At 62.5% G+C, this 16,097-nt stretch overlaps 1 protein-coding gene across 19 annotated transcripts in view; it reads left to right on the forward strand.

Annotated features, from left to right (window-relative positions):
• Positions 1-16,097, forward strand: part of MCF2L (MCF.2 cell line derived transforming sequence like) — a 93,794-nt gene that overhangs the window by 48,368 nt on the left and 29,329 nt on the right. For 17 of the 19 annotated variants that reach the window (XM_061133752.1, XM_061133754.1, XM_061133751.1 and 14 more), the window contains 3 exons: positions 4,153-4,236; positions 4,603-4,717; positions 15,526-15,616. In XM_061133752.1, coding sequence (XP_060989735.1) covers positions 4,153-4,236; positions 4,603-4,717; positions 15,526-15,616 — 290 coding nt within the window. Of the gene's footprint in view, positions 1-4,152; positions 4,237-4,602; positions 4,718-14,808; positions 15,090-15,109; positions 15,139-15,525; positions 15,617-16,097 lie in introns of those variants that run through there. The other 2 variants (XM_061133767.1, XM_061133768.1) reach the window with 2 other exon arrangements.

Here is a 16,097-nt window from a genome sequence, read left to right on the forward strand (position 1 = left end):
CGGCTCGTGCGGGCCTAGGGCTCTGCCCGCAGTGACTCTGATCGCGGGCCCCTGCGCGTGGTGCCCTGCCTGGCGGGCTGGCAGGGCTCGGGAGCTGCACCCACTGCAGGCTCGCCGCGGGCCGGGCGGGAGCGGGGTCCCCAGCAGAGCCATGTTCGTTGGTGATAAAAGGTCCGCAGAGACCCGGCGCCCAGACTCCGCGCGGAGCCCACACCCGAGGCCCCAGGCCGCCCTGGGCCTCCCTTCCCTCCATGCCTGGCCTGCCCGCTGCCTGGCTCCTTGCTGGGTGGGTACACGTCTGGTGGGTGTGTGTGAACCACCCCGTCCCTCCCACCCAGGCTGGGCACTCAGAGTCACTGGGCAGAGTGCCGTGTGTTTAAACTGCCCCCAACAGGGCCACCAGGCCTCCTGCTGGGCCATCCCCCCTCCCCAGGTCTGGACCTGCTTCATCAGGACCCTTCCCCAGGGAGGCCTCGCCGGCAAGGCCCAGGCCCTCCATCGGAGCCCTGCAGTCAGGGCCTGCCTGCCGCTCACGTGTCCCCTCTGGCCGTGGCCAGGTGGGCAGGACCTGCCCCAGGCACACTCCCTCAGAGCCCAGGCACCGCGTGGTTGGAGCTCCCAAAGCCCCTCCATGGCCTCCATTGACCCCGCTATCTGTCTGTGAGAATAAGTTCAGTGCTGGATGTGCTGCTTCATCCAAAGATGCGTGTTTCCTGAACTGCCCAGCAGGCCCTTGGCCCTTCAAGGCTCCCCTGCACCCCTTGCTCAGGTGGGCGGCAGCGTGGACACTCCACCCCCCCACCCCGAAGCCTCGCCGGCTTCTCTGGCACACGCAGCTTCTTCAGGGCCCGCGGCCTGCTTCCCCGTTGCTCGGGGCACTGACTTTTGAATCCTCGTTGGTCCCCGCCCTTCGATTTTCAAACCCGCACGTGCTTGCCCTTCCCTGAGGATGAGTTTGGTCGAGCATCTCATACAGGGCCTTTTATTTTAAAATGCGTGAGGATTCACCTTCTGAGATCAGGAAATCAAGAGAATGTTGGTGAACTGAGCTAATGATACAACTTTGGTTGAGCATATTCTCATACAGGGCTTTTTATTTAAAATATGTAAGGATTCACTTCCTGACATCAGGAAATCAGGATAATGTTGGTGACCTGAGTTAATGATGCATCGTACATGATGGGAACTATTTGTGCCTAATCCAGTGACAAGTAACTCCTTAAAAGCACCCCAGGTGGGCTGTGAGAGCAGATTCAGCCCCGGTGGCTGTAGGCGTCCAGCATCCCTGAGGGTTAGCCCCAGAGCCACAGACCAGACCACAGGTCGCCACGGAGACTTCTCCTGCTGGACCGGACACTTGGGGAGCTGACCTGACCCACCCTGGCCGAGGGCCAGGCTAGAGCTGTTCGAAGCCCCAGGCGTGCTCCTCCCCTTTGTGGCCTCTGCCCATGCTCTGCTCCGGCTTGGAGATTCCCGGGGGGCGGGGGGGTCGGGTCCTGGTGAGCTGGGACTCCCGAGTGAGTGGGTGGAGGCCCCCGCGGACTCTCCACCTTGAACTCTGAAAGGGCGTCACGGGTGTATTTTGATAGAAAACAAACGGAAGCCTTGGGTGTGGACGTTCAGCCAGATGTAAACAGGGAAGGGAATGAGCTTGTGATGGACTTAGTGGACTTCGCAGCCCAGGGCCTCCCGCCAGCTGCAGACCCCGTCTCAGGAGCCCCGCTCAGCCTCCTGTCTCCTTGCGGTGAGGCCCAAGGTCACCCACGAGGCAGGAACCAGCCCCCGAACCCGAACACCAGGCTCCTGCTGGATCTGTGGGCCCCTTTGACCCCGGCCACCACCACCTGGGGTGGTTTCCAGGGCTCCCAGGGTCCACTCTGCGCCCTGCCAGCCCTGCCCCATGTGTGCCCCCTGCCCAAGGTGGGGCTGGCAAACACAGCTACTCAGAGGCCGCCCGCGACGCGTTATGAAATCCTCGTCCTAAAGAGAGAGTCCGGGAGTCAGTTTGCCAGAGGAAGGAAGTTTGCTGCCAGAGTCTGATTGTGTTAAGATGAAGCAGCATAAAGATGAAAGGGTGCCCCACCCCAACGACTCTCTGATGCTGCCCAGACCAAGCAGGACTCGGAGGACAGCTCTGTGGGCAGAGATTCCAGCGGGGGAGTTGGGCCAGGGGGTCCTTCCCCTTTGTCATCGTGTACAGCTGAGCTGGGTCTCCGGACGGCTGAGCCGTGAGCTCAGCGAGAGGCCGTTCCCACTGGCCCCTGACCGGGCAGCAGGCTCTGTGCCCCGCGGTGCTCCTCCCGACGCCCCCCTGCACCCCTCCCGCCTCGAACGGCCCTGTGACGGGTCACAGCCTGAGTCTCCATGCACGTCTGGGCCACGGGAAGGCCGGGCTCGGTGGTTAACTGTGAGGCGCTGTCCACACACAGAGTGGGTCTGTGGAGGAGCCGGGCGTCCCCTGACCCTGACCCTGAGCTGGCGGGCAGGCCAACCCCACGTCCCGCCCCAGAATAAAGGAGCGTGTGTCTCACCCCCTAGTGCCCGCCATCCACGGGGGACCACGTGACACACACCGTGGGCCTTGATGGTGGCTGGAAACTGCTCTCTGAGGGGCAGCCAGCGGCCATCGAACACGCAAGAGTTGTGACTGTTTGTCTGAATGGACCGTGCAGGCCACCCTGCTTTGAAACCTGCACCGCTGCCCTGGGGAATGTCTCTGGCCTCGAGGAGCCCAGGATCCACGCTCGACAGACAGTGTGGGCAGCGTGGAACCTGGCCTCCCAGCCTCCGTGCAGCTGCGTGTCTGTCACACCCAATGCGTGTTCCAAACAAATGCGATGTGACGGCCGTGACCCACCGCGTCTGGAATTGGAAACATTTCACGTTCACTTGGCGCGATCGTTTCCAGCTGTTTTTGTCCCACAGAAGAAGCTGTGCTGAGAGGTTTCCGTGCGCAGGGAGGCTGCATCGCCCCGAGCTGCCGTGGGCTGACTGCTGGAGCCCCGGCCCTGAGTGTGATGGGCGGGGACCCCCGCTCAGTCACAGACCTGGAGTGCTGCCCGCTCTGTGGGGGGCACGGACCCGCCCCCTCCTCGTCTGCACCAGGCAGAGTCACAAGGCAGCCGGTGTGGGGGCAGGTCCACAGACAACAGCCGGGTTCCAGGACTCGCCCTGCGTCTAACACACCACCTGCTCCCGCGTGCCTGTCTGCAGGATGGAGGCTTGGACACACAGAGGGCGGAGGGCATTTTGCTACCTCCACTGAGCTCTCTCCAAGGTCTCTGTGGCCCAAATCTCCAGCCTGGGAGGGGCCTGTGTCTTAAGCCATTTGCCAGTGACCAGCATGAGTCGTGAGTGTCTGTAGAGAAATCTCCAGGACACCCAGGTTTGCAGACACAAGACACAGGGTGTCAGTCATGCGGTACCAGCCAGGCAGCGCTGAGATGCAGGTCCCGCGGGCCCAGCTCCCTGGCCCTGTGGCCGCCCACCGATGCCCCAGCACCTCACACACCCCTGTCCGTGTCTGCGTTCTCAGGAGTCTTGCTAATCCTTTGTTTCTGGTCGATGACTCCAGGCTGTGGCTGGGTCGCTGCCGGCCCTGGTCTAGGACTTGCGGGCGTCAGCGTCGGGCTGAGGATGGGCTCAGAGCCCTGCTCAGGGTCAGTGTCTGGCAGGGGTGAGGCGCCAGGTGTGTGTGTGGACCCACTGCAGTGGCCAGGTTTCCATTCTGACCAGTGAGTCACTGCGTAGACGGCAAGTGAGGGCCCCGGGGATGGCCTGGGCCACTTCCAGGACATGGCTGTGCGCTTGCAGAGCAAAGCGGCCTGCTCCCTGAGCAGCTGTCCCAGGCCCTGCTCTGCACCCCGGGTCTCCCTTCTGCCTGCCTGCCCCTCTCTGTCCCTTCCTCTCTCTGTCCATCCCTGCGCCTTTCTGCGTGCCTCTGACACACACCACACGTTAAATATTGATGACTCACTCCGCGCACAGCTCTCTGTGTGCTGAGAAACAAGGGTTTCTGTACAGGAAAGCGGAGCCCCCTTGCCGGGCCCGCGAGCGCTGGTCCCCTCGGTGTCCGCGGTGGGGCTGACCCAGCCGAGGCGCGAGGGGGCTGTCCCCGATGACTGCGTGTCCGTCTGCTCTGTCCTCCCGCAGATGAGATCATGCACCACGACATCAGCCCGCTCTGCGCCGCCGACATCCGGGACCAGCTGCAGAAGCGCTTCGCTTACCTCTCGGGTGAGTGCCAGGCTGGAAGGGGTGGAGCGCGGCTCAGGGGCGGGGCGGGGTGTAGTGGGCGTGGCGAGGGCGTGGGCGTGGCGGGGCTCGTGGGTGGGACTGGGTTGGTGGGCGGGGCTGGGTGCAGGGGCGGGGCTCTGGGGTGTGGGCGGGGAGCAGGAACATGGGCGGGACTAACAGTGGGGCGGGGCTAAGGGGGCGTGGGCTGTGGGCGGGGCTCGGGGCAAGGGCGGGGCTCCGGGGGCGGGGCGGGGCCTGGGGGCGCGAGTGGTGGGGAGACGGGGCTCTGTGGCCCCGTGGTAGGATCTGGGGCCACTCGCCCCTGAGGCCCCAGGGGTGCCGACCGCTGTCCTCCCCACTCCCCAGGCGGGCGGGGCCAGGACGGCAGCCCAGTCATCACCTTTCCCGACTACCCGGCCTTTGGCGACGTCCCGGACCAGGACTTTCAGAATGTCATGACCTACCTCACCAGCATCCCCAGGTGCGCGAGGGCCCCGATCCCTCATCCTAGGGGTGCAGAGACTCCTCCACGGTCAGGGGGCCAAGGGTGGATGCAGGGCTGCCCCGGTGCCCACCTTGGACGGGTGAGGCGTGGACCTCCAGCCCTGGCCAACCCGCTGGGCCGCAGGGAGTGGCCTGGCGGCGGACGCTTCTCTTTTTCGAAGTGCCCGAGGGGGACGTGAGTGCAGGGCAAGATCGCCCCAGGGGTGTGGTCAGCATGCCCCCTCGGCCAGGTTCCTGGTCACAGCGCAATGAGCTGGTCTAATCTAGGAGTCCGGCCGGACAGCAGGTGTGACCGCTAGGAACCGGTCAGCATTGGCCCCTCACCGCCCAGCGTGGGGTGGGGGTGTTAGGATGGAAGAACCCTTCCGCAGGCCGTGGGGGGTGAGGGTCACTTGGCAGAAGGACCTAGATGGCACCACAGGGTGGGGTGGAGGTCTGTGGTCCCTGTCGCCTCCTTCTGTGGACCTGACTTGCTGGGCCAGGCTCCAAGCAGCCGAGCTGAGGTGGGTGGTCCAGCCACTGTCCTGGGAGTGACTGGCCTTCCTTAGGGCCCTCGGGCAGGCCGTGAGGGACTTCATGGAGGCCGGCGATCCTGCGTCTCGTTTACCTTCCCCTTGGATTTCCAGCCAGGAAGGCAGGCGTTGCGCCCATCCCGTGGACGAGGGCCCTGGGCCTCAGAGGACGTTGCTTGAGTGGGTTCAAGGGTCTGGAGAGGACAGGAGATGGCGCTGCCCGTGTGGAGTGGCACCGAAGAGTGTTTGGTGTGGGGATCCGGGACGGTGGGTCTGGCTTTTGGTTTCCTAGCAGGGGGACATGGAAAAGCCACCCGGCCCGGGGGTGGGACGCCGGGGACAGGCCAGTGGGAGGAAGGGCAGCTATGCTGGTTTCAGGGAGCCCAGGGGTTTATTTTTTTTTTTTTTTTTTTTTTTTTTCCAGTGGGTTTTGTCATACATTGATATGAATCAGCCATGGATTTACATGTATTCCCAATCCTGATCCCCCCTCCCACCTCCCTCTCCACCCGATTCCTCTGGGTCTTCCCAGTGCACCAGGCCGGAGCACTTGTCTCGTGCATCCCTCCTGGGCTGGTGATCTGTTTCACCATAGATAGTATACATGCTGTTCTTTTGAAATATCCCACCCTCACATTCTCCCACAAAGTTCAAAAGTCTGTTCTGTATTTCTGTGTCTCTTTTTCTGTTCTGCATATAGGGTTATCGTTATCACCTTTCTAAATTCCATATACATGTGTCAGTATGCTGTAATGTTCTTTATCTTTCTGGCTTACTTCACTCTGTATAATGGGCTCCAGCTTCATCCATCTCATTAGGACTGGTTCAAATGAATTCTTTTTAATGGCTGAGTAATATTCCATGGTGTATATGTACCACAGCTTCCTTATCCATTCATCTGCTGATGGGCATCTAGGTTGCTTCCATGTCCTGGCTATTATAAACAGTGCTGCGATGAACATTGGGGTGCACGTGTCTCTTTCAGATCTGGTTTCCTCAGTGTGTATGCCCAGAAGTGGGATTGCTGGGTCATATGGCAGTTCTATGTCCAGTTTTTTAAGGAATCTCCACACTGTTTTCCATAGCGGCTGTACTAGTTTGCATTCCCACCAACAGTGTAAGAGGGTTCCCTTTTCTCCACACCCTCTCCAGCATTTATTGCTTGTAGACTTTTGGATAGCAGCCATCCTGGCTGGCGTGTAATGGTACCTCATTGTGGTTTTGATTTGCATTTCTCTAATAATGAGTGATGTTGAGCATCTTTTCATGTGTTTGTTAGCCATCTGTATGTCTTCTTTGGAGAAGTGTCTGTTTAGTTCTTTGGCCCATTTTTTGATTGGGTCATTTATTTTTCTGGAATTGAGCTGCAGGAGTTGCTTGTATATTTTTGAGATTAATCCTTTGTCTGTTTCTTCATTTGCTATTATTTTCTCCCAATCTGAGGGCTGTCTTTTCACCTTACTTATAGTTTCCTTTGTAGTGCAAAAGCTTTTAAGTTTCATTAGGTCCCATTTGTTTAGTTTTGCTTTTATTTCCAATATTCTGGGAGGTGGGTCATAGAGGATCTTGCTTTGATTTATGTCGGAGAGTGTTTTGCCTATGTTCTCCTCTAGGAGTTTTATAGTTTCTGGTCTTACATTTAGATCTTTAATCCATTTTGAGTTTATTTTTGTGTATGGTGTTAGAAAGTGTTCTAGTTTCATTCTTTTACAAGTGGTTGACCAGTTTTCCCAGCACCACTTGTTAAAGAGGTTGTCTTTTTTCCATTGTATATCCTTGCCTCCTTTGTCAAAGATAAGGTGTCCATAGGTTCGTGGATTTATCTCTGGGCTTTCTATTCTGTTCCATTGATCTATATTTCTGTCTTTGTGCCAGTACCATACTGTCTTGATGACTGTGGCTTTGTAGTAGAGTCTGAAGTCAGGCAGGTTGATTCCTCCAGTTCCATTCTTCTTTCTCAAGATTACTTTGAGCCCAGGGGTTTAAAAGTGAGACGGCCGGCTGTGGACTGCTCACCGTGGGCCCAGTGGTCTCACTGGTCCTCTGGAGGGCAGGCTTCTGGCCAACTTGGCCAGCTCTCCTCCATGATGTCCCCAGGGCTGATGGCTCCATGTCCAGGAGGGGCGTGGCCCTTGGCCCCTGTGACGCCCCTCCTGTGCTCCCCCGTGCCCCTCGTCCCCTGTGAACCAGGCCCGTCCCAGGTTAGGCAGTGGAGCCCACAGCACAGTAAGGTCCGTGTGGACGCTGCCCAGGGAGGGTCTGAGTCCCTGTTCCAGAAGTGGCCCCTGGCCAAGGCGGTGGTGGGCCCTGGACTGCACGTCTGGCGGGCAGCCATCTGCAGTGACCTCTCCGTGTGGGCTGAGCCAGGGGCCACATGGGGCTTCTGTGGTCTCCCACTGCCCGCTTGAGATGGTTCTCTGGGGCAGCCTTCCCCGCCGGTGCGGGAATCTCAGGTTTCAGGTCACTCCCAGGCGTGGAAAGGGCAGAGGTCCCTTTCTCTCTGGCGGGGAGGAGGTGAGCCTTCTCTGGGCACGGCAGGCCGAACCCCCGCCCCTCCTGGTCTCCCCTCCCTGGGTCACCACCCCCGTGGGTGCTGCTGACCCTCAGGCCTCCCGGCCTCGGGGCCCTTGCTCTCGCACCCTCGGCCCAGGTGCCTCCTTCTCGCGTGGGGGCCCCCTCCTCTGGGGGGCTTTCTGTCACGCTCACCAGCCCCAGGCCCCAGGCCCCTGGCGGCCCAGCTTCGCGGATGCACCTGGACGGTCCCCGTTCGTGGCACTTGGCGTGGGTCTGTGTCTGCCCTGCACGCGGGTCAGACAGTGGCTCCTCGCTGAGCGTTTGCCATACAGACAGGCTTCGTTCAGACAGAGTGAGATCAGCTTAGGTCTGGGGGCTGGGGGCCCCCCGTCCCTCACCCCAGCACCCCTGCCACTCCTTCAGAGGGACCAGCCCCTTTGTCTCTCCCCCTTTTAAACGGTTCTCACCCCAGCCGGGCGGAGCCTCCCACCCCTGATCTCCAAGGTTGCCCGCACAGTCCCTGCGAGATCCGTGAGCAGGGCACATGCTTCCCGTTGAGGCCGAGGAGGGACCCAGTGTGACTGCGTCCCTGGGGGGCCGCGGTGTGTGGACGTGGGTGCGGTGCGGACCCGCGGCTCCGTCTCCAGGCGGACGTGTGTATCATGATGGTCACGCGTGTTCCGTTCACGTCTCTTCTGGGTGGAGGGTGTAGCGGGGGGATCCGGCGGACCTGATGCCCTTCCACCCGGAGTGAAACCCCACGTTGGGACTGGCTTGTCTTTCCTCAGTTGCGTGAAGGGCTAGCGGGGGAGGGGCCGCCCGACAGGCCGTCCAGGAGGCGGGGGAGCCCTGCCCACCCCGACCCGCCGGCCCCCCAGTGCTGTCAGGGGCGGTTCCTGGGGGCGCGGTGGGGATCGGCCCTGAGTGAGGGAAGCCAAGTGCTGCCGCCCGTCAGCTCACACGCAGCTGCGTTTCTGGAAGCTTCGGTGCACCTTTAGAGGTGGGGAGACACTCGGTGTCCGTGGGTAAGGCAGGGCAGGGGCGCTGCCCGTGGGGCCTCCGCGTGGGACCCGGTGTGGGGCGGTGCCACCTGGCGGCTGTGGCCGGTACTGCGGGCCCAAGTCTCCTAAACCAGGGAGTCCGGAAGTCGGGCAGGGGGTCCGGACTCCAGGCAGGCGGGGTGGGGGGCGTTCTGCAACCAGGCGGGCTCTACAGTCCACACAGGTCCAGTGGACAAGCCCCCAGCTTCCCAGACGCTGACTCCTCCGGTCACCAAACAAGCTTCCCTTGGTCCTCTGAAACCTTTCTCCCCTGTTCTCTCTTGTCTCACATGCGGGCAGGAGCGCCAGTTCAGGCCGCTGTATCTGGTTCACGGTCGCGGGTCATTCCAAAAGTCTTGGCTGCCGGGCAGGCCTCGCCCCGACGCAGCAGACACATGAGAACAGGAAGCCTGTTCCTGGTCTCCTGGAAAACGCCCCTTACCCCTCCCTCCCTCCTTGCGGCAAAAGCTGACCCCCTCCCAGTGAAAGTGGCCACCGGAGGTCTCCCTGTGGGCACAGGTGCACACCCGTGCACACACACACAGGCACACACGTGCACGCTCACACGCAGGGTCACGGTGTTGCCAACACTGAGATAGCAGGCTTCTGGCTTTTCTCTGAAGGACCCAATTAGCCACCCTGCAGGATCCTTGGGGGCCTCCCGCACCTGCCCGCTGCGTTTGGAAGATAACACCTAAGGGTCACCTTCCCACACACGTGCTTCCCCTCCCCAGCCCAGAGACCGTAGGCCTGGGTCCCAGATGACTTGAGGCTGATAAGGACGCAGACTTTCTGTGAACCCAGCTCAGATCGCCCCACTGCTGCAGACAGAGGAGCCTCTCCCAGGTGGTTTTCATGGTGGGCCACGTTCACCCTGAGGAGAGGTGCACGCACACAGGTCACCCCCACACGGGCGTGAGTGTGCTCACCACACATGTACACACAAGTACAGGCGTACACACACTTGCCACATGTGTGTACACATGTGTACAGGGGTGCGTGCACTCACCACATGTGTGTACGCACAGGCGAACGTGTGCTCACCACACATGTACACATAGGTACAGGTGTACCTATACTCACCACACGTGTACATACAGGTGTGTGTGCACTCACCACACATGTGCACACAGGCATGCATCACACACCACACACATGTATGCTCATGCATGCATAGGAGGGAGTGTATACTGCACACCTGTGCGCACACACCACACACAAGCATACAGACCACACATGTGCACACGTGTCCCCACATGCAGTTTGTGTGGGCTGCTTGGCAGACAAATGCAGGCACTTGTGGAAGGAGCAGGGTTTAAGTGCTGTTCTTAAGCTGCAGCCCCACGTTTGGGCCACGCCTCATGCAGTCTTCCAGCCAGGCTGCCCCCCGCCCCATCAAGCTCACTCAGCTTTAGATTGTCTGTCCTTCAGCCTCTGGCAGCACCTCACTTCTTGCTGTGGCTGTGACGTCCACCTGAATTTTCGGTTGACTTTTTCACATAAAGACAGAAAATGTGTGAACATGTCCCGAACACCCCAGACATCTGTGGACAGGCAGTAGCTCTCACCCTCCCCACAGGAAACCACAGGGAGCGTCCAGCCGCATCCCTGTGCAAGGCTCCCCAAAGCAGACTGCACACGTGTGTCGTCCCAGCCCCTTCCTGTTGTCGGCCTGCGACGGGCACCCTGCCTTCCTTCCGCGGCTGCCTCTGGTGTGGATGGACGGGCACTGATCTCCAGCCGGGCCGCCTCGGCTTCCTGCCGTCAGCGGCCTTGCTCCGCGTCTGGCGGGCGGGGTGCTCTGCTGTAGCGGACCTCAGGCCCTAGGGCTCATGTAAGAAGCAAGTGAAGGCCATTCTCACTGCCGTCCGCGGCCGGCCTCAGCCCGTTGGTCCGTGTATATGAAGCTCAAGTTCCCCTCCCCACAGGGCGACCTCTTCCCACGGGTTCTGTCTCTCCGCCCTCCCAATCTCGTTCTCCTGGGGAGCCAGAGGCCACCCGTCTCAGAAAAAGTCTGCTTTCTTCCTTGTCATCTTTTTTCTGTCAGTGCCATCCAACATCATTTAATTTGAAAAATTAAAGTTAAATAAACATAAAAGTTTAGTTCCCAGGGGCCGGGGGCTGCCATATCAGGCAGTCCAAGCGTGGGCTGTCCCCGCCCGGGGGACACGCAGCTGTGATGTGCTGGTGTCCGGCTCAAAGCGGCCGGCCCTGCCCTTCCCCTGCGGGAGGAGGATGAGACCCGCCCGGGAGGAGGGGGCTCACCCTGCGCTGCTGTGAGGGGTGTGGGAGCCCCTCCCTGGGGAGCCCAGGCTGACCCACCAGCCTGTGCTCACGGCAGGGTTGTGTGCCCAGAGGCCGCCTCTGCTGGGGTTTCAGCTCTGGGAGCAGGGAGGCACCTGAGTAGCTCCAGTGAGGACCGCGGCCGGGCTGGGCCCAGGACCCACTCAGAGGGCGCGGGCGGACAGGGCCACCCCGACCTGGAGCCTGCACATGAAACAGATAACACGGGCCCCAGAGGGTCCTCACGGGAGTCTGGCTTCCCGAGGGGTGCCGGGCTCATGCCCTCGGGGCGCAGTCACTCAGGTTACAAAGCGGTGGCCGGCTCTGTGTGCGTTTCACGTAGTTATGGAATCTGTGTGCTGGGTGGGGTTTCTCCCCCACCTGGTGGCCCAGTCAGTAAAGAATCTGCCTGCCGTGCAGGAGACGCAGGTTTGATCCCGGGGTCGGGAAGACCCCCTGGAGCAGGAAATGGCAGCCCACTCCAGGATTCTTGCCTGGAGATGCCCGTGGACAGAGGAGCCTGGCGGGCTGCAGTCCACGGGGTCGCAGAGTCGGACACAACTAAGCACGAAGCACGGTGCCCGCTGGGCATGGTGGGGGGTGGCCGTCTGCGCGCCCGGGACGCCTGCCCCGCCGTGCTGGGCCCGGCGTGCCTGACCCTGACGGGCGCGGAGCCTGAGGGCAGACGCCGTGCTGTCAGCGCGTGGGGAGCTTTGTGAAAGGTCCGAGGCTTTTCTTGCCATCGAGCTCTGACGAGCTGACTAGCGCAGAGAGACCGTGCTGCACGTCTGGTGCGTAACGGGGCAGCTTTGAGTCCCGAGGACAGAGGAGAGGCGGCCGGAACCAAGGCTGGGCCTGAGCGCTTGGCCCTGCCCCGCGTCCCCGCACTCAGACCTGGCGGCCGGGCCCCAGGCCAGTGCACAGGCCCAGCCACGTCTCTGTGACGTTCGCAGCCTCCCAGACCACGTCCAAGGATGGGGTGGAGAGAGAGAGAGAGAGACGGGCAAAGCAGTGTGGCCGGGGGAGGGGAGCCTGCGAGTAGGACTGTGCCTGGCCCCCCATCCCCTCCCCCCTCCCCCCCACCTGGCCCCTCATCCCCTCCCCCCACCTGGCCCCCCATCCCCTCCCCCCTCACCCTGTGCCTGGCCCCCCATCCCCTCATCCCCACCCCCTGCCTGGCCCCCCATCTCCTCCCCCCTCACCCCCTGCCTGGCCCCCCATCCCCTCCCTCCTCACCCCCTGCCTGGCCCCCCATCCCCTCCCCCCATCCCCCACCTGGCCCCTCATCCCCACCCCCCACCTGACCCCCCCATCCCCTCCCCCCTCACCCCCTGCCTGGCCCCCCATCCCCTCCCCCCTCCCCCCTGCCTGGCCCCCCATCCCCTCCCCCCATCCCCCACCTGGCCCCTCATCCCCACCCCCCACCTGACCCCCCCATCCCCTCCCCCCTCCCCCCTGCCTGGCCCCCCATCCCCTCCCCCCATCCCCCACCTGGCCCCTCATCCCCACCCCCCACCTGGCCCCCCATCCCCACCCCCCGCCTGGTCCACCCATCCCCATCCCCACCCCTCCCCTTCGCCTGGCCCCACTCCCACCTGGCCCCCCCCACCCCAGCCTGGCCCAGCCCCCAGGGCCCCACTAGGAGGTCAGACCTTCCCTCCCACAGACCCTGGGGACCCACTTCCCCAACGCCTGTCTGCACCTGCCAGGCCTGATCTGGGACGGACGCCAGCCTGCCCACATCTCCTCCCGCAAGAGCCCGCTAGGCCCCTGGCCCCGCTGCTGGGCTTGCTCCCCGACCCCAGCGCCAGGCCGAACGGGCCCCAGTGCACGTGTCCCCAAGAACACTGACCATCCCCCGGGTCAAGGCTCTTGCCCCCCGTGAGCCCTGTGGGCGGGGGTGAGGCTAGTCTGGGCCCGGAGTCCCCGAGACCCTGCCCAGCCCTTCTCTGTGATGTGTCAGGTGTAAGAACAGGAGCTGGGCGTGGAGATGCGGGGACCTCAGGCCTGGTCTCCAGGCCCCCCGAGGAGTTAGCAGGCCTGGGGTTTAGAGGGGACACCCATGTGGCTACAGCTTCCGGGTTATTTGCTCCGGTTTCCTCGTCCACCGCCTTCAGCGCAGCCACCCCCGGGGGACCCGCCTTTTCCATGACCAAGTGTGGGCTGCCCGCCCTGTCCCCTGGGCGCGTGAGGTCACAGACGGCCCTCCTGTCCGCACAAGGTGGTGGATGGGCCCCAGGGGCGGGGCCTGGGCTCCTGGGGGTGGGGGGGGGAGGCGGGCCACGCAGCCTGGCTCTGGGGCTGCAGTCCTGGGGGTGGAGGGGGCCATGGGGGGGCCCGGGTCCTCACGTGAGGCGCCCCCTGCTGCGTCTGGTGGTGGAGCCGTGGTGGAGACGAGGCGGGGCTGGGAGAGCCCGCTCGTGGCCCCGAGCCGGGTCCTGGGTGGGGCGTCTCTGCCTGCTCCTGAGGCCGGGCCCTCTGAAGGGGAGGACCCTGCCTGGTCCGACACAGTCCTGGGTGGGCGGGATGGAGGGGCTGCTTTGCCCTGCAGGATAGACGCGGCCTGGGGGGTCTGGACGGGGAGCCAGACCACGGGCGTCCTGTCTGTGCTCACCAGCCGTGATTCTGGGCAAATGACTTGTCTGTCTGAGCCTTCATCTGTGACTCCAGCTGCCTCTTGGGTTATTACAAGGGTTGAAGGAAGCACAGCCTGAACTTCAGTGCGAGGCCTGTGGGTGGGAGGGGCCTGGCCCTCAAGCTGCCCCACCTGCCCCTGCTGGGCAGTGGCCAGAGGGCCACAGAGCTCGAGTCTGTGTGTTTCCTAAACCAGGAACGTGAGCTGCCTGCTCGACACCCACTGGCCTAAAAACCCGCCTTCCGGGCACGTTTTCGTGAGTCCAGGAGATTCCTTACATTTCACCTGAAATGGCAACTTTCAAAGGCCCCTTCACCTCTCCACTGTGTTTGTTGTCAGTGCTGTTCATGATGTTGGCGTGTGCGTTGCAGCTGTGACAGGAGGCTTTGATGTCACGGAATTTTTACCGCCTGGCGTTCAAATGCACAGAGCGAGTTAAAGACCCCAAGGGACTGGGCGGTGGGGGGCGGCTGGGATGTGCAAGTGAGGCAGGCAGTGGAGTGGAGGCCCCGGGCCGTATCCCACCGCCCATGGCCAGGCCGCCCGCCCTGCCTGTGCCTAAACGGGACAGGCCATCAGCACAGGGGCCGCGGAGGAGACATTGCGGGCCCAGGAGGAGTGGGGCCACAGGGAGGCTGGTCAGGAAGCAGGGTGGGGGTGGGGGGCTGCAGACACAGGCTGTGGAGAAGTGGCATGTGCTGGCCATCAGGGGACAGCCTGTGACTTGTCCCCCACAGAGGAGAGGGGCCGCTGGGAGGGGCCATCTCCGCAGAGGACCCTCACCCACACAGGTGTGCACACCTGCACAGGAACGCCTGCCCTGGTACAGGCGGGCGCGGTCACACAGGTGTGCATACCCACACAGGCGTGACTGTGTGTCTCTGTCCCTGTGCTGAGATCAGGGAGGGTTGGGGCTGTTTCAGCTCTCACCGTGTTACATAACGTTTGCAGCAGGCAGAGTACTGCCACAACCACGTAATTTATATGTAATGCATGTAGTTCTGGTTTTTATTTAAACGCGGCTGCGGCTCCCGGATATGGGCAGAGACTTGGCAATCAGCGCTCCAATTGGAGCCTAGGCCCGTGCTCTCAGTCTTTCACAGGATTGGCTGGCGGGCGCTGCTGCCCACACCGCCTGGCAGGGCTGGGGGTGGGTCGTCCTGCAGAAGTGCCTCCGGGTCGGCGGTGACTCAGGCACGGCAGGCTGAGAGGGACGGGCTGTCGTTCCCGGCCTCCGCATCTTTCTCACGGATGCTGCCGCTGCGAGAAGCCACCTCTCGCCTCCTGTCTCCATCGGATGCTCGCGCTCCGCCGGGCACTGCGGGGGGCTCTCCCCAAGCTGCGGCCGTGCCGTCAACCTCGACGGTGATTATAGACCATGAATAAGCCCGGGGGACCAGATGCTGGGACTGAGGTGACGCCTGGGCCGTAGGCTCCCTGTGACGGGCCCGCTGGCAAGTCCACGTGGAAGGGAAGCTGCCAGGCTCCAGTGGAGCAGCTGGGCTCCGGGACGGAGGGGCCCGGCCCGCCTCTCTGCACTGCAAGCTGGTCGGTGTCAGGGCGGGAAGCAATGTGGCGCCTGTCTGTCCACCTCGGTCTGAGTGAGCCCTGCAAGGGAGGTGCCCGCCGAGCTCGGGGCAGCGCTGCAGGTGGCTCCGTCTTCCCCTGGCTCTGGCACCCGGTGGAACAGGATCGGTGTGAGGGCTTCAGGGGCGGCCGCTCACCCCGAGCTCTTCCCAGACACGCGCCGCAGCCACGGCCGGACCTCCGGGTGCACACTGACCGTGCTGTCTCATTTCAGCCTGCAGGACGCTGGCATCGGGTTCATCCTGGTCATAGACCGCAGGCAGGACAGATGGACCTCAGTCAAGGCGTCCATCCTGAGGATAGCGGTAAGTGTCGGTGCGCGGCCTGCCACCCCCACTCCTTCTCCGGGCGGGGGACACGGCCTTTCCTGCCCGGTGGCGCTTTGGGTCCTGGCCGGAGCTGCATGCATGGTGGGGCCCAAGGCCGAGGTGGGGGCCATCTGGGGCCTGGGCAGGGCCAGCGCACACCTCCCTGGGCTCCTCGAGCTGCTCGGGCACGTGTGTGTGTGCGCGCATGTGTGCATGCGTGTACAAGTATGTGTGTGCACATTGTGCACACGTGTATAAGTATACACATGTGTGCATGTATGTACAAGTGTGTGCGTGTGCATGTGCATGTGTATATGCATGCATGTGTGTTCTCACATGGGTTACCTCTCAGGGGCGGTGTTGTAACTTGAAAACAATGCCACCTGCTGGTTTGTGTCTGACGCTGAGCATGTGAGCACCTGGGTGACCTACGGGGTGGTCATCCTTGAGGGTGATGAGGGTGTCACAGGGCACCTTC

Source organism: Dama dama, chromosome 30 (genome assembly GCF_033118175.1).
Source record: "Dama dama isolate Ldn47 chromosome 30, ASM3311817v1, whole genome shotgun sequence".
Classification (NCBI taxonomy): Eukaryota; Metazoa; Chordata; class Mammalia; order Artiodactyla; family Cervidae; genus Dama; species Dama dama.